At 44.8% G+C, this 24662-nt stretch overlaps 1 protein-coding gene across 4 annotated transcripts; it reads left to right on the forward strand.

The window, feature by feature from the left end:
- The first annotated feature begins 1931 nt into the window (after positions 1 to 1931).
- Clta (clathrin light chain A) lies at positions 1932 to 23003 on the forward strand. 4 transcript variants are annotated; one of them, XM_021645962.2, is made up of 7 exons: positions 2313 to 2668; positions 9013 to 9050; positions 10400 to 10517; positions 16021 to 16132; positions 20358 to 20411; positions 21564 to 21599; positions 22554 to 23003. In XM_021645962.2, the coding sequence occupies exons 1-7, from the start codon at positions 2452 to 2454 to the stop codon at positions 22723 to 22725; spliced, it is 747 nt and encodes a 248-aa protein (XP_021501637.1). In that variant the 5' UTR covers positions 2313 to 2451; the 3' UTR covers positions 22726 to 23003. The 4 variants fall into 4 exon arrangements, with proteins under 4 accessions (XP_021501640.1, XP_021501637.1, XP_060235825.1 ...); XM_060379842.1 differs by lacking the exon at positions 21564 to 21599; XM_021645964.2 differs by lacking the exon at positions 20358 to 20411.
- The last annotated feature ends 1659 nt before the right edge of the window (positions 23004 to 24662 follow it).

A 24662-nucleotide genomic window follows, 5' to 3' on the forward strand; every position in this document is an offset into this window, starting at 1 on the left:
CCAGATGCAACAGTGCCGACACACATACAAACTCACAGTCTATATGTACATTGTTTGGTTTTGCTTTTTTGTTTTGTTGTTTTTTCTTATATTGCATTTTTAACCTTACGGGTCTTTTTCTTGTATATTAGGGTTCTCACTTTTGAATTTTTATGGGCTTTGTTCACGTGCGCATGGTGTGTGTGTGTGTGTGTGTGTTTTGTGCTTTTAGGTTTTTTGTTGTTGTTGTTAGCCTGTTCATTTTGTTTTATCCCTGTTTGTCTTTATTTTTCTGTTTGTTGTTTGTTTTTAAGAGAGTGAGAGAGAAGTGGAATTTGAAGGGTGGGAGATGAGGGAGGGAACCATAATTGAAATATATTGTATAAAAATAACTTTATTTTTAAAAGAAACTAATACTTAAAGATGTAAAAAAAAAAATGGGGGAAAGACTTGATTATAGGGAACTTAGAGGCATTTTCTCAATCCTCAAATGACTCTAGCTTGTGTCAAGTTGATGTCAAGCAACCAAAAGTTGTTTTCCTGGGACCCTCTCCTGTAGTCCATACTAGCCATAGGGATGTTCCAGAAATGAATGAGGGAAATATTTCATACATCTGCCCTGCATAGCCAATATGTAGACCACGCTGGCTTCAAACTTATGTGTTTCTCCTAGTCTTAGTTAAGGTTTTTATTGCTGTGAAGAGACACTATGACCAAAAAGCAAGTTGGGGAGAAAAGAGTTTATTTGGTTTATACTTCTATATTGCTGTTCATCATTAAAGGAAGTCAGGACAAGAACAAGAACTCGAACATGACAGGATCCTGGAGACAGGAGCAGGAAGCCATGTGTGTGTGTGGGGGGTGATGGAGAGAGATGCTGCTTACTGGCTTGTTTCTTATAGAAGCCAGGACCACCAGCCCATTGGCTGGGCCCTCTCACGTTAATCACTAAGAAAAATTCGTTTTTCTCAGCTTTTTCCCTTCTTTCAGATGACTCGATCTTGTGTCAAGCTGACACAAGACTCCTTCAGTACATCCCCACTTCTGTACTGACATTATGGATATGTACTGGCATTATGGATATGCATTACCTTCCCCCAAGCTTTTCTTCTCAACTCTTGTTTAAATTGTTGTTTTTACACTTATCTTGTGCGTACTGCGTTGTGTGTGTTCATGTGGAGTATTTGATTACGCCATGGTAGCCAACTCAGGTCATAAGGCCTTACAACCAACATTTTTACCTGCTGAGCCATCCCACCAGTCTTCTTCTAAACGTCTTACATTCCATACTTGAAATGGCTTTAGAAGGTTTGGGGATGTAGTTCAGTGGTACAGTGCTTGCCTCACAATTGTGAAGCCTTCTGTCTCTGTTCAGCAAAACAGCAGAAAGAAATGTTTTATGTAGTTACTTGGAAAACAACAACAAACAAAACAATCGAAGATATGTGTATTAAAACCCACAGGCCTGGAAAGATGGCACACTGGATAAAGGTGCTTGCCATGAAGCCTGATAATTCAGCTCCAACCAAGGCACACACACGGTAGAACTGCCTCCCAACAAGATGGCCTCTGATCTAATTTAAATAATTTGACTACAATTTAAATAATAACCTAATTAAATCAACAAATAATTTAGATATAACTTACCTATAATTTTAAATGTTTAGTTTCTCGAGACAGGGTTTCTCTGTGTAGCCTTGGCTGTCTGGAACTCACTCTGTAGTCCAAGCTGGCCTCAAACTCACAGAGATCTTCCTGCCTCTGCCTGGGATTAAAGACAAGCACCGCCACCGCAGCCACCACCACCCGGCGCCCTTCCTATTTCTGGAGGCATCTTTGACATCAGGTTTTGTTTTTTGCTTTTCTGTAAAATGGGGGTTTCCACATGATGCCCAGGCTAGCCTCAAAGTAGTAAAGTGACCTTTGCTTTCTGTTTGTTTCTTTTTAGGACGTTGACAGTAAAAGAGAAACGTACTTTTCTTGGCTTATGTGCCCATTAAAATGTCAATAACGCAGGAGAGAGGCAACGCAGGATTCTAACCCCTGCTTTCCAAGTGGAGACACTGAGGTTCAGAAAGCGGTTGCGTTTTCCGTAGTCGGGAAGAGCTCACAAGCCCCTTCAAACAAGCCCCACAAATGGCTGTCCCCGGTCGCTCCGCTCCTGACATTTGACGAGCCGCAGCTTCGATCTGGTGGCACTTCCGCTCCTCCCTCCGAGCCTAGTCACGAGTTGTCTCCAGGGCTCCGCCTCTTCGCCAGCTGATTGGGCCGTCCCTGTCCTCTGATTGGCTGTTCCTCTTGCGGCTCGCCAACCCGACCGGATATAGAAGCAGGGCTTCCGCTTTCTCCTTCTCCCTCCTCTCGCTCGTCCTGCGGTAGCTGCTGCCAGCACGGTGTCCGCTGCCGGACGCGGTGTCGGCTTGTGGTCGGTTGGCTTCGGCTTCGGTGTCGCTGCGGTCGAGTTGGGCCGTCATGGCTGAGCTGGATCCTTTTGGCGCTCCCGCCGGTGCGCCCGGTGGCCCCGCGCTGGGGAACGGAGTGGCGGGCGCCGGGGAGGAAGACCCGGCCGCGGCCTTCTTGGCGCAGCAGGAGAGTGAGATTGCGGGCATCGAGAACGATGAGGCCTTCGCCATCCTGGACGGCGGCGCCCCCGGGCCGCAGCCGCACGGCGAGCCGCCGGGGGGTCCGGGTGAGAGGGCGACGGCGTTAGGGCGGGAGGACTTCGGGCACTCCGGGGCCGGGGCGGGTCGGAGCTCTTCCGCGGGACTCGGGCTCCAGGCTAAAGCGGAGATTAGGAGCGCAAAGAGGAAGTGAGACCCCGCCTGGGTCATGCACAGACCTCCGCTGCTGCAAGCTGATCCCGTCCCGAGTGCCTGAATGCTGCTGACCGGGGCGGAGGGGAGCAGCGGTGTCGGGAGCCGGGCCCGTTCAGTCCCAAGTTTTCACTAAGCACTTGCTGTGCTTGAAGCCTGGTCTCGGGAGCTGCCGCATTGCCGCACTTTGGCCAGATTTACCGACATGTCTGAGTCCACCCAGAAAGAACTGCTTATTAGGAAAAAGTAAGAATGAAAAAAAAAATGTTGAGACACGTGCAGACAAAAATGGCAACGTAGTTTAGAAGTTAAGGTACATGAAATGTTGGCTTGTGGGGAGGAAGAGAGGAAAATAAGGAGCTCAGAGAAGGTAGTCTGGCCATGTAAAGAGAAGCTGGCCTAGAAGGATAGGTGTTACATTACATACACGGTTGAGTGTCTCGAGGCGAGGACTCCTTGTGCTTTTCTTTGGAAACAGCTTTGGAAGGAAGTATTGCCTCAGGAAAGTCAGGTATAGTCTGGACCAATCAAAGGGGGTGGGGGCGAGAGAGAATGTAGAGTGCAATGTGGGGCTTTCCATAGTAAAACTTAAGCAAAAGAGGGACAGGCATAGGATGACAGTTTGGCCTTAATTTGTATGATGCTTAGGATTGTGATGTGGGAGGAAAGATTGAGTGGAAAAGACCTATTCAGTAGAATAAGGAAGTAGGAAGTTCGCTGAAAAAAAAAATGACAATAGCTTTTCATTTACAAACAAACAAAAAACTTTGGCATTGTGGGCATTCACTTAGGTATTTTGGAGGTTGGTGCCAGAGGTTCGACATCAGCCTTTGTAACACAGGGCGACCCCTCAATCAAAAAATGCACTGCCTAGGCAAGGAGGAATAGCTACACTGTAAACTCTGAGCCCAGGTAACAGATGAGAACAGCCAGCAGACTTAGGCTTTGGTGAACCACAGAAATGCTTTGTGTGTATTTGTGACCCAGTGAACTCAAATGCCGTTCTAAGCAAGCAGAATATTTTGGTAGAGAAGTGCTCCTGGATTGCAGCCTCTGTGAGTTTTTCTTTGTTTTTAACAAAAACAAAAAACAGGACATTATGCTATCTCCTACACTAGTCAGCCCCAGCAGGAACTTCCATGGGAAGGTCTGTGCTCCAGGTCTGCAGTGTACAGCAAGCTGATTGGACAGGTTTGTATCCTAAAGCTGAGGTTGATTTTTATTGGCAGAGGCTGTTTTCTTGGGGCGGTCTTTGGCATTTGCCAATTATAAATTTTGCTTTTTAGCCTTATAACTTCCTTCATTTACTAGAAAACTGAATCCTAGAGAGAGATGTAACTTGGTTAAGAAAGGAGGCTGAGCCTCAATCTACTGTCCTGTGGCAGATGCTTTAACAGGGTGTCTTGGGTGTTCCGGGCAGGCAGGAATTGGGAGAATTTGAACCCACAGTTAGAAGATGTTAGTGACTCTACAGTCAGTGTTTTGGGTGTTCAGTGTCACCTTTGGATTACTGAACAGTGTGGCCTATAGTAGGTGTTCATGTGACGGAGAAGTGGGCAAAAAGAGCCCTGTACAGAACACAGCTTTTGGGGCTAGGCAGTTGAGGAAGGTAAAAGGGAGAGACTAGAGCTGCACACAATTCAGCCTTTTGTTCAGCAAAGGGAAGGAAAGGGGTGATTGCTGACTTAGTTCCTAGGAAAGACATTTTTATGAACTAAGCATTTAGTGACTTAAGATCCTGCTGTGTTGAGGTTGGTAACGTGTAGTCTCAGGACTTCCTTTTGGGATTAGAGAACTTCCATACTCAACACAGTACTCTTTGGATGTTGGGTTATCCTGTAAGGCTTGAGCGTGAATTGAGACAATTTATGTAACTACCATCACTGCCCACCCTGTTTTCTTCTTGATATACACCACATGACTTAGAAGTACATTAATTTGTCTGTAAAGTGCTTACTGCTGTGTAGTAAGTAAGTGATCAGTGAGTTTTAGCTGCTACTACCCTAGGAGCAGGAAGAGAAGTTATAGGGCTTAGAAGCTTTGAGGCTTACTGAATAGATTGAAAGTAGGTGGGAGCTCTGTTTCCTGTACTCTCCATAGGGGCAGAGAAAAAGACGTAAACTTGCTCGCTCCGTCTGTGGGAAAATTTCCATGGGAGATGAGCACGGGTTGAACAGAAGGAGTTTAGAGGTAGGAGGTAACCAACTAGGTGAAGTGGCTGGGGTTATTGAGGAAGAACAGATGGTCAGGATGGAGGCAGCACAAGGCCAGGTATGGGGGGGGGGTGTCCCTGAGTGGTGGGTCAGGAGAGGAATACTGAAGGAATTGAGGAACTACAGAGAGTGGCCACAAGGTACTGTTTCTCACAAGTCCTTTCTTTTAGGAGAGAGGGGAGATAGAGGAATTAAGAGGTTTTCTAAAGGGAGATTAACTTTATTGGTAGAAGTGGAAGACAGAAATTAAGAGAATATTACCCGTGATACTTAAATATGCTGTGTATTTACTGCATGCCAAACACTCCTCGTACCTCTGGCTCCATGCAGTAACTGACAGTTAAGCTGAAGTGCCAGCACAGGTCAGATGGGAACGGATTGCTGTGCAAGTTAAGCAGTGTCCTAAGGTAGCCCCTAATCAGTGGCTCAAGTAGGGTTCAGCTCCAGATCTGCTTGACTTCTCACACTGAGAAAATAAGTTAACGGTGTTTTGCTCCATGGAAATGTCACCCTGGCCCTTGATTCTTTTTCTTTTTTGGGGAGGTGGTTGTTTGAGACAGGTTTTCTCCCTGTAAGCCTGGGCTGTCCTGGAACTTGGGTATAAACCAGGGTGGTTGAACAAAACTCCACCTGCTCTGTCTCCCAAGTCATGGAATTAAAGGTGTGTGCTGTTGTGCCTGGCTTGGCCCTTGTTTCTTTCCAAAGCTTTTTTGTTTGTTGGTTGGTGGGTTTGTTTGTTTGTTTATTTCCAAGACAGGGTTTCTCTGTAGCCTTTGCTGTCTTGGTACTTATTCTGTAGACAGGCCAGCCTCTTAACTCACAGAGAACCACCTGCCTCTGCCTCCCTGGGTGTTGGGACTAAAGGCATGCACCACCACCACCTGGCTTCTTAGGATGCCTGAGAGTTTTTGTTTCTTGGGTTTTTTTTGTTTTGTTTTGTTTTGTTTTTTTCTGGATCATTAGAGTTAACATAGCTGTCCTAAATCAAGGGCCATGGATATAATTTTTATTGTTTCTGTACCCTGTCCTTTGACTTGGGTCATTTAATTCATGTAAGAATGTGAGAACAGGACTGGAGAGGTGGCTCAGTGCTTAAGATAACTGACTGCTCTTCCGAAGGGTCTGGGTTCAGTTCCTAGCATCACATAGCTGTAACTCCAGTTCCTGCATGTGGATTTGCACACATGGAGGCATAGACATACAAACAAAACACCCATATGCATAAAATAAGTCTTTAAAAAATAATGTCAAACAGTCCTAAAGAAGCTAAACAACAAGGAGGACCCTAGGGAAGATGCTTAATCCTCATTTAGAAGGGCAAACAGGATAGACATCAGAAGTAGGGAGAAGACAAGGAACAGGACAGGAGCCTTCCACAGAAGACCTCTGAAAGACTCCACCCACCAAGGTATTAAAGGAAATACTGAGACTCAGCCAAACTTTGGGCAGAGTGCCAGAATCCTTATGGAAGCAGAAGGATAAATAAAGTCCTGGAGGGCACAGGAACTCTACAGGGAGAACAACAGAGCCAAAAAACCTGGGCCCAGGGTTTTTTTCTGAGACTGATTACTCCAACCAAGGGCCATGCATGGAGGGGACCTAGACCCCTTGTCCAAAGGAAGCCCATAGGCTGCTCAGTTTCCAAGTGAGTTTCCTAGTGAGGAGAACAGGGGCTGTGTCTGACATGAACTCTTTGATCACCTTTGATCAACCGATCAAACTCTTTGAACACCTCCCCCTGGGGAGTGCAGCCTTCTCAGGCCACAGAGGAAGATGATACAGCCAGTCTTGATGAGACCTGATAAGCGAGGCTCAGATAAAAGGGAAGAGGTCCTCCCCTATCAGGGGACTAGGAAAAAGGCATAGGGCAAGAAGAGGGAGGGTGGGTAGGACTGGGAGGAGATGAGGGAGGGGTCTGCAGCTGGGACACAAAGTGAATAAATCATAATAAATAAATTTTTAAAAGTAATGTCAAAAGAATAATACGCTATCTAATAAAGAGCTCAAAGCATGTGTCAGAGGGTCTGGATGAATCCTTACACCAGAGAACAAGCTGCAAGTAGTTTAGGAGGTATGGAGTGTGTGTCTCTCTGCTTTTATGTATGGAGTAATGGCCAAAGTCTTCTTTTGAAAATGCCCCTGGGCTGGACTATAGGTTAACTGGATACTCTGTTATCTGTAATATATTAACCGTACTGTACGAGTAGTTAGCTAGTCATTAGAGGCTCTAGGAATAAAATTGTCTCACTCTTCTACCTCACACAAAAGTAAATTAAAGGTGAATTAAAGAGACATTTGAAAAGTACCAGAAGAGAGCCAGAGAGCTGGCTTAGCAGGTAAAAGGCCCCTGATTGTCTTAAATAAATAAGGTGTAATAAAATATTTTTAAGTACCAGAAGAAATAATACTGTTGTGGGATAGCCTATTGCAGAAGTCACAAAGGAAGAGTTGGTAACATTTTCATACAAATTAAATTGTAGTTCTAAAGTCTTAATGTCATAAGTCGGATTGAAAGCAAAATAGGTGTTTCAGTGTAACTTTGTTGGTAGAGTGTTTTCCTACTATGTGTGAAGCCCTGGGGTCAGTTCCCAGTACCATACAGCCTGAGTGTAGTGGTATATGCCTGTAGTTCTAGCACTTTGGAGGTGGAGGCATAGTCTTAAGTTTACAGTCATTCTCAGCAACATGTTTGAGGCCAGCCTGAGCTACAGTGAAAGCCTATGTCATTTCTTTTAAGCTTTAAAAAAACCCACAAAAAAAAAAAAATTGGTGAACTTGGGAGATGGCTCCGCTGGTAAAGTGCTTCCTGCAGGTATTTGAGAAGCTGAGTTTAGATCCCAAGTATTTATGTAAAATCTGGCTGCTGTGGTGTATGCTTATAATCCGAGAGCTGGGAGGAGGAGACAGTGGCATGGATGAATGGTGCTTGCTGGTCAACCAGCGGGCCTTGTCTTAAAAAATAAGGTTGGAGAGTAATTGGGGAAGATGTCCAACAAGAACCTCTGACCTCCACATGTATGCTAACATGCACAGGTACACAGAGGTGCCTAGGAGGGAGGTGGACAACATGGAAAAAAGTACAGTATTTAATAAAGAAAAATTAGACATCAAAAGACAGTAAAAATAGGCAAATATCAGATAAGTCAGTAAAGAAATAAAAGATATATTATTATCTTATAGTGAATAAGGACCCTTACAATAAATGTGACCCAGCAGTTCTACAAGGACTTTAGCAGAGGAGTCCTTGACAGCACCAGCCAAATACCGTCATTCACTGTTAAAAAAACTTTGTTAAAATTGTTAGGATGTATGCCACCTATGTATAGTTTCTTGCTGTGTGGCATGAGCTCATCTGGAATTTGCCCAGACTGGCCTCACAATCTGTAATCTCCTACCTTAGCTTCTGAGTGCTACAGGCATGTATCACCATACACAGTTGGAATCCACCCCCTTACCCATGTGTGTATTGGGGCGGGTCAGTGGAAAGCTTGCAGGGACCCTGTTCTCACCTACTGTTTGGGTCACAGGGAATGAACTCGATGTCAGGCATTTTTGTGTGCGTGTGTGTGCATATATATATGAATGTTTTGCCTGCATGTATGTTTCTGCACCACTAGGGTGCCTGGCATCCATAGAGGCCAGAAGGAGGGTATTGGTACCCTTGGAACTGAAATTACAGATGATTGTAAGCTGTCATGCAGGTGCTGGGAATCAAACTTGGGTCCTCCAAAGGAGCCGCCAAGTGCTCTTTACACTGAACCATCTTTCCGGCTACCCTCCTCCAGGAAAATATTTTGCCTGTTGATCTCAGGGCCTCACTGAGGTATGCCTGCTAGGCAGTCTGTATGCCTTTGAGCCATACTCTAGCCCTAACATCACTTCAAGACTACTTAGTAGCTCATAGTCTCTGCAGCACACAGTAATTGTATTCTACTACATAATCCTTAATGCTTTAGTCTAGCATTTGAGTAGCCCTGACTGACAGGCTGAAACCTTATGTCTTGCAGATGCCGTTGATGGAGTGATGAATGGTGAATACTATCAGGTACAGAGAACTCTATATTAAATGATAGTAAACTAGAGTCTTAACTGTGATTTGAATTGATTGACCTGAAAAGAGATCCCAGTGCTGGCATATTATCTATCAAAGTAGAAAATGACATTGATAGGACGAGCCCTGGCTAGTCTCTGACTTACTGTGTAGACCAGGCTGGTCTTGACTTTAACACAGATCAGCCTGCCTGTGCCTTCTGAGTGCTGGGATTAAAAGTCTGTACTTTTTTAAACAAGGTCGTTATTCTGTAGCCCAGGTTGGCCTTGAACTCATGGCATTTCTCCTGCCTCAGTTTCCCAAATGTTTTGGGTTATAGGTATAAGCTACTACGTCCCAACGGTGAAAGCACTGTTTTAAAGTTTAGCTCATTTCATTGTCTTTTTTCCCCCCCGAGAATTGATCCTTCTTGGTGGTGGTGGTGGCAGTGGCGGTGGCCAATTTAAACGCTGCGTGCCGTGTACTATATCAGACACTAGAAAAGTCACTAGGACTTTTTATTTTTCTTTGTTTGAGACAAACAAAACCAGCACAGCCCTGGCTATTCTGGATTCACTGGATAGACCAGGCTAGGTTACCTCACAGAGCTTTCTCGGCCTCTGCATCCTACGTGCTGGGATTTACCATCAAGTCTGGCAGTCACTAGAGCTTTAAAGAATTCTCTGTCTTTGTTAGAATCTGATAAGATTAAGCTGGTAATAGTGTCCAGTCTCCAGTTGAGAGTATAACTCTCAAATCAGTTAGCAGCTGTGAGTTTTTGTCAGCGTGTTATTAGCTCTCAAGTCTTTATCCACTGTAAAGAAGCGTTCCTTTGACCTCTGACTTGTAGTTGCCCACCTTTTTTTCCCCCTCCCTGGTTTGACTATACAGTTGCTATCCATTTTCTTTTGGATTCTTTCTTAGAATTTATTGTTTGGTTAGATAGTAGTAAATGACTGTTTCCTGCATGGTAGAGGGTTTGAAGTCTTCGGCACTAGGCTTGGCTCTGCTATGTACTTACCTCTGTTGCTTGGAGATAACACATAATCTCTCTGTCAAGTGAGAAAACAAACTGATAATGGTGTTCCGAATATGTCTCTTACCCATCCAACCTCAACTTTCTTATCACCCACTTATGTCCAATTCTTTGAGATATCAACCACTCTGCCTCCCTCATGAGAGTGCAAGGGTTCAGCATAGTAATGCTGAAAGCTCTGTTGGCTTGTAAAGTTTTGTTGTTGTTTTAAATAATCCTTTAACATTTTACGAAAGCCTGCTGTGTGACCTGAGGTTTTAACTTTTATGAAGAGCATTTCAGGAAGGTATTTGGGTACTGATAGAGTATGTAATTGTTTTGTGTTAAGGAAAGTAATGGTCCAACAGACAGTTATGCAGCCATTTCAGAAGTGGATCGATTGCAGTCAGAGCCTGAAAGTATCCGTAAATGGAGAGAAGAGCAAACGGAGCGCTTGGAAGCCCTTGGTAAGGAATCCCATTTTTGCCTTTGGGTGTCTGTTTTCAATAGAGTAGTTGACCTGACTTTAGCACAGTGTCTCTGTCTGGTTTTTGGGAAGGTATATTTCATCCTAAAGGTCATAAGGTCACTGACAAGCTTCATTATAAGCTATTACATGAGGAACACAGTAGTATAGGGAGCCATCTTCTCCAGGAAGAGCCCTGGATTTGCAGTGAAAGGCTCAGTTTAAGATTTCGACTGTGTGTGGGCACTTGATTCAAATTTTGTGTCATCAGCTGAAGGGAAATCAGTGTTCCTGGCCTCAAGCTGAGTGCTCTTTACTCACTTGAAGTGAGTGGCGTCCACAGTTCACTTACTATTTGAAAGACGGATCTAATGTTAGAAAGTGTGTTAGTAGCTTCCCGTTGCTGTGACAATATGGAGAAAATCAACTTGAGGAGGAAGGGTTAATTTGGCTCCCAGTTTTAGAAATGGGCCACTCTATTACTTTATTTTGTCTCTATTACTTTAGTACTGGTAAGACAGAAACATTATGGTAGAAAAGACAGGAACTCTGTCCACTTCATGGCATCTAGGAAACAGCTTAGGAGGCCAAGGACAACAGACTTCGTCAAAGGCACTTTCCACAGCCACCACTTCTTTCAGGCCTTACTTTTCACTGTTACCATCATCTCCCAGTCGTCCATTAAATTGTCAATCAGTCATGGATTAAACCATCAGTTTGGTTGGATGGATCTCTTGTGGTCCTGTGGTCTAGTCACTTCCTAACAAATAGCCCAGGACCCTTATTTCTTGTCTTTTTTCTTTTCTTTCTTTCTTTTTTTTTTTTTTTTTTTAGGTTCATAATTGAATTTATGTGTAGGAATGTTTTGGCTGCGTGTTTGATGTGTGTCTAGTGCCTGTGCCTGCCGAGGTCAGAAGAGGATACTGGATCCTCTGGACTGGGGGTAACCGATGGTTGGGAGCCATTATGTGGCTGCTGGTGCTCGGGAAGATCAACGAGTGCTCTAAATTCCTGAGTCTTCTCTCGGGCTCCCTACATGAGCCTTTTAGGGGCCCTTCCTATCCAAGTCATAGCAGGAAACATGAATTTTTTTTTTTAACCTTACTGTCCCCATGAGGTAAGGGTTTTTTCCATTTTTATGAGTAAAGGAATTGAGGATTATAACTAGATTATTTGAAGCACGCAGCTTCAAGTGGTAAAACAAATTTGTCTGCTTTACTTCATGATCCACATTCATCCTCATCAGCCATATGGCTTTCTAAATGCATCTTGTGTACCTGGCCATCTAGCTGGGCAGGCCAACCCCTCTTTGGCATCAGCTTCTGGTAGAATTCTATACCTGAGTGTCACCTATTCCTTCAAGATCAGGAGGATCTAGTGGTTTAGCAGTGTGAGGAGGTAATCAATAGTGTTTCCTATTTTCAATTATTAAAATGTCAAACCCAACAGTACAAAAAGTAACATTAAGTGATCTTTATTTTTATTTTTGAGACCAGGTTTCTTAATATAGACTTGGGGCTAGCTGGGAGCTCACTGTATAATCCTAGAGCTCACAGAGATTCTGCCTGCCTTAGCCTACTAAGTGTTGAGATTAAAGATGTGTACTATCACACCCAGTGCTTAAATGGTTTTCAGTTTAGTTATCTTATGTATCTGTGTGTGTCTGCATTTATTGTTAGGTTTGTGCATAAGTGTTTTGCTTACATCTATGCACATGTACCTTATGTGTACCTTCAGAGGCCAGAAGAGGGTGTGTGGTCCCTTGGAGCCAAGACAGATGTGAGCCACCATGTGGGTCCTAGGAACCTAACCTGGATCCTTTGTAAGAATAACAAGTATAGGCTGGAGAGATGGCTCAGGGGTGAAGAGCACTGATAGCTCTTCTAGAGGACCCAGATTCAAATCCCAGCATCCACATGGCAGCTCACAGCTTTCTGTAACTCCAAGATCTGATACCCTCACACAGACATACATGTAGGTAAAACATCAATGCACATAAAATAAAAATTAGTAAATTATATATTTTTTAAAAAGAACAAATATTCTTAACTACTAAGACATCTCTCTAGTTCTGCACATATGTTTTATAGAGATGTATGCACATACCCCCTTCGTTTTGGCTGATCAGCTCTACCATACAGACTTAACTTCCTGTCTATTTTATTCCATAAGTCCTAGGAATAGTGAATTCTTCATGTACACATGCCAGTAGTAGTATTCTCCCAAGAACACTGAACTAATGAAAACATGACTCCTTTGTTTTTCAGATGGGGAAACTGACACCTGGAAATAGGAAAAAACTTGACTCAAATAACCTAACCTTAGTCAGTGCCAGATTGTTATCTCTTGTCTAGTTTCCAAAGCTGTCAGTATAAAGAGTGGCCCTGAGTAGCAGGACCTAAATGTCCTTTCCTCAGTGGAAATACGTGGTATCTATACTTTGGCCAGTTTGCTCCTCGTATACAATAATGTTTGTGCTGAGTGTGGCTGCAAAACAGTAGCCCCTCAGCATACGTGAGTATTCAAGTACTTGTGACTGGAATTCAGAAGTTGAGTTTTATACTTTGTTCGTTTTTAGTAAGCGTGCCCTCCAGGAGCCATGTGTAGATGGAAACTATTGCACTGGAGCGTGCAGCATTAGGAGAGGAAGGCAGGCTGTCAGGTCTTAGCAGCCATTGTCTTTGACGCTTGCTTTTTTGTGTGTCTTTAGTGAAGGCTTGGAGACAATTTGTTTTTACAGAAAGGGTGCATTTTGGTAGTAGGAAATTTATTTTTTATTTTTATTTAACTATTAAGTTTGTATTTTTTTATCCCCTACCTCTACCACGGAGTGTCAAAGTGTAGCCTTGCTTGGCCTGGAACTTGTATATACACCAAAGTGGCTTTAAACTTAGAATCCTCCTGAGCACTGAGATCATGTGTTCATCCCCACTCCCAGCTCAAGGTGGCTGCTTTCAAGGAGTCTCAAGGTGTTTTGCCTTATAGTCCAGACAGGTTGTTGGCAGATGAAGGGTTTCTGCAGTTTCACCTTTTTCTCTGCAAGAACTGTGAGAAAGCACAGTACGTGCTTTTACAACTCTGAGCCATCTTGCCAGGCCCGAAAGGGCTTTTTGGAAAGTAATTCCACTTTGCATTTAGGTTTGGTAGTAGATTTTTATTTCCTTGAAGCTCACATGGCTTCCTCAGCTTCCAGAATCTGATAGCAGTAGAGTCTGTCCTCTGTTCTGTGTGTGCCGTGGACAGGATCATCAGAGTAATTAGGTCTCCTGTGCATAGCCTTGCACAGTTTGTTACTGCATTTCTTGCAAAGGGCATAAAGTGCCCAGGAGTGCTTTCTGTTCTTTAGGTCACTGCTCAATGCCACGCTGCTTCCTACTTCCCAGCTCTGAGACACTAACTACAGGGTGAGCTCGTGCTCTGCACTTTGCAGATCCTCTGGATTACTAGTAGCCTTGATGGCCACATCATGGGATTTTCTCCAGGCTTGCATGCTGAAGTCAGTCAGGTGTGAGCTCGGGGCGCGCTAAGTCTTTGTCTCCCTTTGTCTGTGGCTCTTAGTTTCTTTTCCCCCCTCGCTGCTGAAAAAGACCTAGAATTTACCTTCTTAGGAGTACTGTAAGGATTGAGATGCATATAAAACACCTTCTGGAGAGGCTGTCCTTAAGAACATGCTTAACTGTTAGTGTGACGTAGGTGACAAAATGCACCCTAGCTCCACTACCTCCCTCCCACTTTAGTGACAGGTGGTCTTCAACTAAACATTGTAGGAAAACTACATTTAATCTTAAGAATTTCACATTGGAGTTGGAGAGCTGGCTCAGTGGTTAAGAGCACTTGCTGCTCATGCGAAGGACCCCATTCAAGTTCCCAGCACCCACATGGCAGCTCATAACTGTGTGTAACTCCACCTCCCCGGGGCACCTGCATTTGTGCCTGTGTGTGTGTGTGCACACTTAAAAGCTTAAAAAAGAAATTTTATGTTTGAGAATCCAGAGCAGCAGACCTGCCTAGTGACTTTTCTCACCTTTGTGTTTTGACCCTTTTGGCTGATTGTTGATTAGTGATCCTGTGTCCTCTGCCCCTGCAGTCCCACCATTCCTGTTTTCTCTGTTAGCTCTGTTACAGACTGAGTGGAGTAGGGATTTTGTGGTCCCGTAGCCTCCCATTCTCTGATTCATGAATCATTTCTACCTCTGCTAGGTAGAGGTTAGTGTCCTACCTCGTGCAAGTGTTTCTACCGTACTTATAGTTTCATGAAAACATGATGACGGGGGTGTGGACTGTGCATAGTTGTGAGTACAGCTAGAAGATACTGTTCCCGTGGGAGAGCACTTGCCCAGCATGCACCAAGCCCTGAGGTCAGTCCGAAGCACGGCACAAACTGGGCATAGCTGTACATGTAGTACGTGTGTGTGTAGCGTGCAGGAGGGCCAGAAGTTCAAGGTCTTCACTAGTGTCCTAGGTTCAGAGCCATCCTGGGCAACATGAAATACTGACTCAAAGAGAAACGTTGTATGTATGCCTGTGCACCATATGTGTAAAGTACATGTAGAGGCCAGAAGAGGGTGTCAGCTCGATCCCCTGAAACTGGAGCTGCAAATGTTTGTGAACTAAAACCAAATGGACTTTCTGTGCCCACCCCTGCTCTGAATAATGACAAGGGACTTATATTTATAACAGCTTTGGGCCTTAGCTTATCCTTGTTCCCAACTAGCTCTTATAACCTGTGTTAACCCATTAATATTAATCTATGTTCTGTCATAAGGCTCATTACCTCGCCTCAGTTTCACACAATTTCCTTCATGTCTCGTAGGTGAATCCCCCATGCCTACTTCTTTTCCAGAGTTCCTGTCTCTCTGGAAGTTCTGCTTATTTTGTCCTGTCTTTGCTATAGGCCATTCAGTTCTTTATTCAACCAAGCAGAAGGTGAAGGAGAACAATGTTTAGAAAATACAAAGCTAGAAGATGCTTCATAAAAATGACAGTATCAAAGTCCAGCCTGTACTCAACTCCCAGATATAAAAATCAGCATTTGAATAAAACAAGGACAGTCTTTACACAGTGCGTGAAGAGATCACCCCAACAGTGATACACCACATGATGTAGGTGACGGAAATCGAACCCTAGTCCTCTGGAAGAGCAGCCAGTGCTCTTAACTGATGAGGCATCTCTCTAAGCCATTTCTTGTCATTTTTTTCCTCCAACATATATGTATACACACATTTCCATACGTAGGTAAATTCAGTAAGATGAAAATGTTACATGTTGGAAGCTTGGCATGATAACGCACGCCTGTAATCCCAGCACAGGAGGCAGAGGCAGGCACATCTGTGTGATCTTGAGGCCAGCCTTGTCTACAAAGTGAGTCCAGCACAGCCAAGACTACACAGAGAAACCCTGTCTTGAAAACACACACACACACACACACAAAAAAAAGTGTTGCATGTTGAAATGAGCTTTTATTTTGCTTTCCCTCAGTTATATTCTTTTCTTTTCTTTAAAAGATGCCAACTCTCGGAAGCAAGAAGCGGAGTGGAAAGAAAAAGCAATAAAGGAGCTAGAAGAATGGTATGCAAGACAGGATGAGCAGCTACAGAAAACAAAAGCAAGCAACAGGTTGGTCTACTGTGCTTCTACAATAGCCTGTTCTCTGAGACTGAATCAAACCCATTTTCCAGTACCCAGTCTAGGTTCTTGGCAGTGCCTGTCTTCGTATGAAAGATCTTGGCGATTTGGAGGAAGCTGCTAGAAACAGAGGTTGTGGGCCTCTTGAGTCTTGTGAGCAAAATTCAGCTTGGATCAAGTTTGGCTCTTAAACTGGGTTATCCAGGAAAGATAGGCACTGGGGAGCCCTGAGATGAAAGGCCAGCTGCAGGGTCTTGTTAATTTGAAGACAATTACAGACCAACTTATACTGTACCCTAAATGTAGCCTTGCCCTCCTAAAGAGGCTCCTGAGGGTTGTTACTATGGACATGCTCTGTAATTAGGTAGCTCAAAATGTTCCAACATGGACTGCAGAATTAAGGGTTCACTGTACTTAAGCCTGAAATTGGTTTCCTAAAAATGCTTTTTTTCAGAATACATTTTATACTTAACTGAAAGTTAACACTGGGGAGAAAATACTCATTCTCCTATTATTACCAAGTAGTAACTGAGATATATGTGCTCATTTCTTGGACCTTCCTTCTTGGAATATCCTCCTTCTTAGAGGTAGCCTAGAATGATAGTTGTAGTATAGCCCTTGCCAACAAGGCAGATACTTTCTGCTGGATTCAAAGCCACCTTTCATTGAATAGGAGGCATGCCACTACTTTGTTAGTTTATCATTGTTAAAATAGAGCCCAAGGCAGACTGGGCCTTGGATTACTCTCTTGTGAGCTGGGTCTGGCGTTTTAGGGGCGGCTTTTAGATGGAAATTGCCAACCCCTTGACCGCCAGCTGATGGCAGTGTGAGGCAAGTGTGACAGAATAGGTGGGCTCTCCTATATGACAGTCCTTTAAAACCTCCTGTGTTTCTTGGTCCTCGGCACTGTCCTTTTACGCAGGCCCAGGCCTCTCAGCCTGCTCAGTTCTCTGGGGGATATGCTCTGAAACAGTGCCTTTCTAGTTGGAAGTTTTGCGTCAATAGGGCGGGAACTGCTATCTGGTCAGTGTCAGTTGCGAAGGGGACAGCTGCCATTCAGGTACCAGAGCTGCTGCTGTGCTGATGTCAGGTGACGTGCCAGGCTCCTCTGCGTAAAGAAAGATGCTGCAGTGTGGTGATGCTCCCAGCAAAGCTGCCTCAGGACTCCATCTATTCTGAAGTTCCTGGGCCAAATGCACTAACTCTCCCTGCATCAGGTGCCCAAGGCTTCAGCAACTTGACAAATAGACTTTCAAATTTAATAATGAATATATTAGGAACCGGCTTTCTGTGGCAGACGTTTTCCTACTCCCTTTATCTAAAGGAGTACCCCATGTTTGTTGTAGGTACTTAACATTAGAGGTTGAGCTTCTGAACATGTAGTCAGACAGTAGTATAGTCTACTTGGAATTGTAGAATATTGACTTCCTGGTTTCAGAGAGGAGAGATTTTTCCTGGAGTGTTAACATAGCACTGTCAGAAACCAGCTTACATACATGCCTCACAAGCTTGAGTCTGTGCATATAAAGTTCGTGGTATGCTAGCCACTGTCCCCGTAGTCCTAGGGCAGAGATGTTTTTCTCGCTTTATTCCCATAGTTTCTGTTTTTCGAGACAGAGCTCTCTTTAGTCCTGGTGGCCGGCCTCGAACGCAGAGAGAGATCTGCCAGCCTCTGCTCTGCTGGGATTAAAGGTGTCTGCCACCATGCCTGGCTTCCAGTGGTTTCTTGAGAGGATCAAAGGATGGTGGTTAGGAAACTTTACAGATCATGTGAGGGCTGGCAGTGAAGCTCTGGTCGAGCATTCGCCTAACATGCAGGGTCCCCTTTCCGTCCCCAACACCACAGAAAGAAGGAGGGTCGAGATCAGGCCAGTTGTGATGCCACACTACTATAACCCCATGCCCTGAGGGTGAGACAACAACACATCACCAAGACATTCAGAGCCAGGCCAGACCAGTCCTGCTGAGTGGGGAGTGGAAGAGTCAGCAGACAGGAGGAACAGGGGTCTTTGGTCCCCATGTACACTGTGTTGTCAGTGCCTTTATCCCAAGTTATAGCTTACCTGTCATTGCACCACAGCATAAATCATTCGGTGGTGGCCTATGAGAAAGAACTCCAGAGACTCAGAACAGTGGCAGTAACACTAGAACATCTCTCTTCCCAAGCAAGAAAAGAAGCATTCCCCTTGTTGGAGATCTCTTGTGGTAGGACTTTCAGCTCTACGAAGGCCTAAAACCATTTGAGGACTCTAAATCCATTATTCTCAGCAGTGGTAGACTTCTTCCCAGACTACCGTGGAGCTATTTATAGACTGAAATTCCGAATTGTTATTTCAGGGCTGTGGTCAGGCATTCCTCTCCCCTCTCCAGGCTTCCCTGAGCACCCTGACAGCGCTGATTCCAGGTCTACCCTAGGCTGGCTGGGAGAAGAGCAAGCAGATGCAGTGCCTGTTTGTGTAACTTCCTCTTTGTCCCTCAGAGGCCCTGCTTGGCTCTGACAAGCTCTTTAGTCTTGGGACTAGTTGCCAGGAGGCAGAAAAAGCCTTTGTTGTCAAGTGATGCCTTGATGGGGGCAGTAAACCTCTATTGTCCTCCAGTTAGAGCAGGCAGAGTTGAATGGATTAGGCGAAGCCTTCTGTGAACTAAAGGATTAGGGTGGACAAGCTGTCTGCCCTTCTTTGCCTCCCACTTACTTGACTCACGAACAGATGTCTGCCTGCTGAGTCACCAAGTTACAACCCGGCTGCTCCTTTTGCTTTCTTTAAATTTCCACAAATACCTTCTGTGTAAAGAAGTAGAAAAGAATGAAGGGTATGTGTGCATTTTAAAAATAAGCTGAAACTGCTGGAGTTCAGTCAGTAGTGATGGCATAGTATAGGTGAGGCCCTGGTCTTGTTCCACAGCACTGCATGAAATAGTTGTGATGGAGCATACTCATAATCCCAGCATTGCTAAGACTGGGAATGTGTTGGCAGGAGAACCAGAACTTCAAGGTCATCCACACTTACTTATCAATTTTAAAGCCAGCCTGGGCTACATGAAACTCTGATCAAAATGAAATAAATATAAACTCAAAAATGTTACTAGAATTTGCTTTGAGATAAATGTGTGCTTAAGTTAATGAGTGAGCATCACTGTCCTTTACAAATGAACCTTCCAGCAAGTTACTGCCTACTCTTGGAGGCCAAGGCAGGGGCATTGCAAGTGAGCTCGAGTCTAGCCAGAGCTGCAAAGTGAGAGCCTGTTCCACAAACCCCAAAGTTTCCAGGGTTTTTTTGTTTGGTTGGTTGGTTTTTTGGTTTTTGTTTATTTTTTCCCTAAAACAACCTGGCGAAGGACGGCTGAGACTTAGCGAGGTTATTGTCAGTGTACCTTTTTGACACATTGTCCCCTGGTTAGTCCAGATCTTGTCAGTTGATCCACTTCCTGCCCAGGTTTATAAAGACCTGGTGAAAGTCAGGATTTTAAGCTACACTTTGTCAAATAGAGGTATTTAGAAACTGTCCAGACACAGAAGCCCAGAGCCAGACACCAAACCTGCTTCAATTTCCTAGTCCTTACTCTCCAGCCTTTTTTTTTTTTTTAAATCTGTTAAGACGTTTTGCAACAACTGCAGGTTTTTTATTCCACCAAGCCAGTGTTGGAAAGCAGTGATTGGGTCCAAGATTTGGGATTAAATCTTTGGGACTGTGCCCATCTGTTACCTGGCAGTGATCATCCCCAATGATAATTTACTGAGGCTGGCATAAAGGTAGCTTGGCATCCTGAGCTGGGAAATAACTCTTATACTGAGTAAAATATGTACCCCACAAGCCACACTGCCACTGCTGTAGTTGGCCAGATCTTCATCACTGAGCCTCAGTCATCGTACCTGGGGAATAGGCTAAGAACACTGGCAGCATGGGTGGTCAAGGTTGAGGCTTGAGGAATGGCAAATAGCTCATAATAAAGTGCCTCAGAAAGGTCGTTGCTGGTAAGACCCAAAGCTGAAGCGCAGTGCTCTCTTCTGGAAAGCCCATGAAGGCCGGCTTCCAAGATATCTCTGTCCACTGAAGTGTCCACCGCTGGAAACCCCCCTGGGGTTAGGATGGAGCCTTGGGAGCAGCTCCCCAGGGCGCTGTCCCACCTCTATTGTGGATTTTAGATGTTTCTGCTTCTCAATGTTTTCTCTTTTTTCCTGCCTGCTTGCCTGCCTTTTGGACTTCTTGCTGTCTAGGGTGGCAGATGAAGCTTTCTACAAACAACCCTTCGCTGACGTGATTGGTTATGTGTATGTTGCAAAACTAATTTCTTTTCTCGTTTTGATTCTTTCTTTCTGTTTAGAGTTAATGCTCCTTTTTGTCACGAGTTGCTTTGCTTTTTAAAATACTTCACATTGGCTCTGTGGGGCTGCTTGAGAGTTGATAAGCTAGATATGACCATTGCTAATCTTGAAGAATTGTCACTCCATGCACTCCCTGATGACCATTTGCATACTTGGGGTCCTGGAGGGATACAGGCGTTCAAAACATGGTTCTTGTGCTCTCTCTGGGAAGAGTTTGGGGCTTGGATGGATCTGACCACTTCGTGTTTCTGCTACTGGTGCTGCTTCCAGGCCCTGTTGCCTGCCTGTCTGCCTAAGATGAGAAGGAGTCTCCCTTCATCGTAGGTGATGACCTGCGATGTTCCATGGACCACACAGCACCATATATTACAGAGTCAGAACTGGGAAGGGGGCAGGGTGGTGTCTCTGCCTGGCCAATTTTTGATCCTTAAAACCTGTGAGGTGTCACTGACTCAGGCAGAGTGGGTATCTGTCACTGTTTTTCTCTGGTCTTACATACCAGATATTGCTATTACAGTGGCCAGCTTCTGGTGTCCTATATCCCAACCCCCAGCACAGAGGCCCCCAGCTGTGAGGTCAAGACTGTCCAGTAAGAACTGTATCTTTTTGGAAAAACCTTTTTTGTTTTTAATAAGGATCCTTGTTAATAAAAACTGTATTGCTACAGACTTGGAAATAGTCTTGTTTTCCTTTTTACAACAGAATTCGAGGGAAAATAGCAACTCCTTCTGGAAGGTGGGTGGTAGGTGGAGAGAGTCTTAGGGCCCATGACGCTCAGGTGGCCACCTCATTAGAAGACAGCCTGGGTTTCCTGGGCCGCTGGAGGAGCTTGCAGTGAGACTTGTGAAATGCTGGACTTACAGGTGGTGTTTCATTTGACTTTTATTCATTTTCTGGAGTAGAAATGGAGACTGGAAAGGTTAAGTCTGGGTTTGCTGGACAGCAGGCTGGCCCGGCAAAACCAGCTGCACGTTCCCAGGCATAGGTAGAACGGCAAGGGCATGTCTAGCTTACTGACCATCTGCATTGAGCTCATTCTCATTTTCTATATCTGACCTAAAGTTTCTCCTTGTTTCTTTTCTTCTCTTCACCCTTAAGCACAAACATAAACCATCCTTGCTACAGCCTAGAACAGTTAAGTAAACTTTTCTCACTGCCCCTAACTGTGTGTGCCATGAAGTCGCAGTGTTGTAGTGGCTCTGGGCTTCAGCAGTGTTTGCCACGGCCATCCCTGTGATAGTGCCACCCTCTGTCCCCACAGACCGGTCATCTCCATTGCTTTTGCTTTGCCCGTGGTGCTTGTTGGAGTAGATGAATTACATTGTCTTTCCCACTTCTACCACTGTCCTTTTGGGGCTGTTGCTCCTGCCAGTTAGTTCCCCACTGGGGGTGGGCTGATCTTGATGTGAAAGAATGTTGGAGTGGCATCCTGCCCAAAAAAGCAGCTCGTGTTGGCTCTCCTGCCAGGATATTCCCTGAGTGGCACCAGGCACCTGGCTGGAGAGAAATGGTAGACTTGGCTGAACTGGCGAATGTCCTAACAACCCCTTCTAGAATGGCTTCAGTCTCTAGTGCCTGCTAGCATGGGAGCTTGGTCTTGAATTGAATGCCTTTTGCTCTGCCCTGTTTCTCTCCAGCCTTAGAACTAAGTTTTGTGCAATGACTCAAGGGCTTCTTAGAAGTCTTAATTTCTTTGAACCTCAGGATAGCCGAGCACAAGCTACTCTGAAAGCCCTTGATTAGTCTGCTGCTTTGCTCTTCTTCAGAAAAGCAGTGTGCAGGTGGCCAAGGACTTGGTTTTTCATGCTCTGATCAGCAAAGACAGCCATAGAGATAGACTGAGCCCTGAACCAAACACCTGTATTCCACCATTTCACACAGCAGCCTAGGTACCTGTACCTAGGAGAGCTGACCAGTTACCCGCCCCTGCTTCTGCCCTGAGCTAGCGGCTGGTATTCTGGAAAACCAGAATGCCACTGAACCAAAGAGACAGTCGCTTACTCTGTAGTAAGTTATATGGCAAGGTAGCCACCAGATTGCTCAAAAGGTTTTTTACATTAAACCAACATATTTTGTTATTGCTTCCAGGGCAGCAGAAGAAGCCTTTGTAAACGACATTGATGAGTCATCCCCCGGCACTGAGTGGGAGCGGGTGGCCCGCCTGTGTGACTTTAACCCCAAGTCCAGCAAACAGGCCAAAGATGTCTCTCGCATGCGCTCAGTCCTCATCTCCCTGAAGCAGGCCCCTCTGGTGCATTGAAGAGCCACCCTGTGGAAACACTACGTCTGCAATATCTTAATCCTACTCAGTGAAGCTGTTCACGTAATTGGATTAATTATGTTGAGTTCTTTTGGACCAAACCTTTTGTCTTTAGAGTTGATCATTGTTTGTGATTGCATGTTTCCTTCAGCTGTGTTCTCCCTGGCATACAGAGAAGAGAGGGGAGGAGGAAGAGGAAGGGAGGGATGCTCCCTACAGTAGCCTCAACCCGTGCTTTTGTGCATTATTCTAAGAATAAATTTCTGTTTCAAACAATATACATGAAGCATCTTTAATTGATCTCAAAATGGTGCTGCAACTTAGGGCAGGCTTAAAGGGACGAGTGATTCTTGGTTATTTCTGCCATTGAGCATCCACCCTCCTTAAACTAGAGTAACTCCAATTTGCTGATGTCTTGTGGGGATGGCGGTATAGCAGTGTGGACCTGGGGTCTTGGGTATGCTTCCATAGCCCCATCAACAGCCCCTTTTTAAAACAGGTCCAGTTGAAGAACCAGTTTAAAGGCCCCTCCATGCCTTACTCCTCAACCCTGAACTCCCGTGGCCCTAGAACACGGCCCTTGGTTCTGGTATTGTCTACATGTCACTGTCTGGAGTGACAGTTAAAGAAGTGACAGTTTTAAAATCTGATATTGTCCAGATGGAATAATGGCCCGTGAGTTTCCAGGCTAGCACAGTTCATGGCTGATGTGTTCAGATCTCTGCCTGGTAGCCCTGAAAAGTTCTACTGCTGTAAAGGCACTGTGCACCCAAGCTTGCCCAGAGAGACCCACCCAAGAGAACCCCTAAGAGCTGTAAGTCCTTCGTATCAGCTCTAGGCACTAACTGCAAGTGCACGACTTCGGAGCCAGACCTGCCGAGCAAAGGCCTTCCCGACTCCTGACCACAGACATCATAGATGGAATTACTGCTTGGAACCCTTTGCATCTTTCTTTCGTTACACAGAATTTACATTTCTTATTTAACCACACGTAGCTTCCTAAGGCGAGGGAATGGGAGAATAGGCTGCCCAGGGATAGTACACGCCTTTCATCCCAGGACTAGGGAAGCAGAGGTAAATGGATCTCTTGAGTTCAAGGCCTCCCTGATCTACATAGTGAGTTCCAGGCCCACTAAGATTGCACAGTGAGACCTTGCCTTTAAAAAAAAAAAAAGAAGAAGAGCAAGTATTGGGTGTTCAACATTTAGTTTTGAGCTTCCTTCTTAGGGCTACCTTTTCTCTGTCAAATACTAAATGCTAGTTTAATAATGCTTTCTATTAATAGCTTCCTTCCCCTTGGTTAAGAAAGCAATGGGACAAGGAAATGTACTTTTTTAAATTTGGTTCAGAATCGCAACAAAATTTATACTCAAGATGTAATTTAACCTTATGTGATAATTTATGTCAGTATATTATTTCCACAAATTTGATTAAAACAAATTTGGCTTTCAATTTGGCTTTCAGTGGTACCATCTTTTCAAATACTTGGCTCACAGCTTGATAGCAGTCCAGTTGCTTGGTGTGCAGTTGTACAGGTTTAGCCATTAGTGAGTGTCGATGCCCCTCCATGCCAGCCTCGGCCCCAAACTCAGCTTCTGGAGAGTAAACAAGCTCAGATGATGTTTAAGGCAGCAGTTCTCAACCTGTGGGTCATGACCCCTAAAAAACCCGGGGGTGGTGGTCCCACATCAGATATTCTGCATATCAGATATTTACGATATGATTCATAACAGCAGAATTACAGTTACGAAATAGCAGCGAAGTTATCGTTTGGGATCACCACCACATGAGGACCTGCATTAAAGGGTCACAGCATTAGGGGGGTTGAGAACCACAGATTTAAGGTCTGGATATAATTAGCCCAAGAAAGATATGTGTGCTGGAGACAGCAAAGCTGGAGGATCTGAGCCATCTAAGCCCTTTGAAACTGATGGCCC

The sequence above is a fragment of the Meriones unguiculatus genome, chromosome 3 (assembly GCF_030254825.1).
Source record: "Meriones unguiculatus strain TT.TT164.6M chromosome 3, Bangor_MerUng_6.1, whole genome shotgun sequence".
Classification (NCBI taxonomy): Eukaryota; Metazoa; Chordata; class Mammalia; order Rodentia; family Muridae; genus Meriones; species Meriones unguiculatus.

What these genes read in the sequence shown, in the direction of transcription:
- Clta (XM_021645962.2), top strand. Translation starts at nt 2,452, where the DNA reads ATGGCTGAGCTGGATCCTTTTGGCGCTCCCGCCGGTGCGCCCGGTGGC. An exon ending in CGAGCCGCCGGGGGGTCCGG is followed by an intron (nt 2,669 to 9,012) that starts GTGAGAGGGCGA and finishes TATGTCTTGCAG; the next exon opens with ATGCCGTTGATGGAGTGATG. An exon ending in CCTTGCTACAGCCTAGAACA is followed by an intron (nt 21,600 to 22,553) that starts GTTAAGTAAACT and finishes TATTGCTTCCAG; the next exon opens with GGCAGCAGAAGAAGCCTTTG.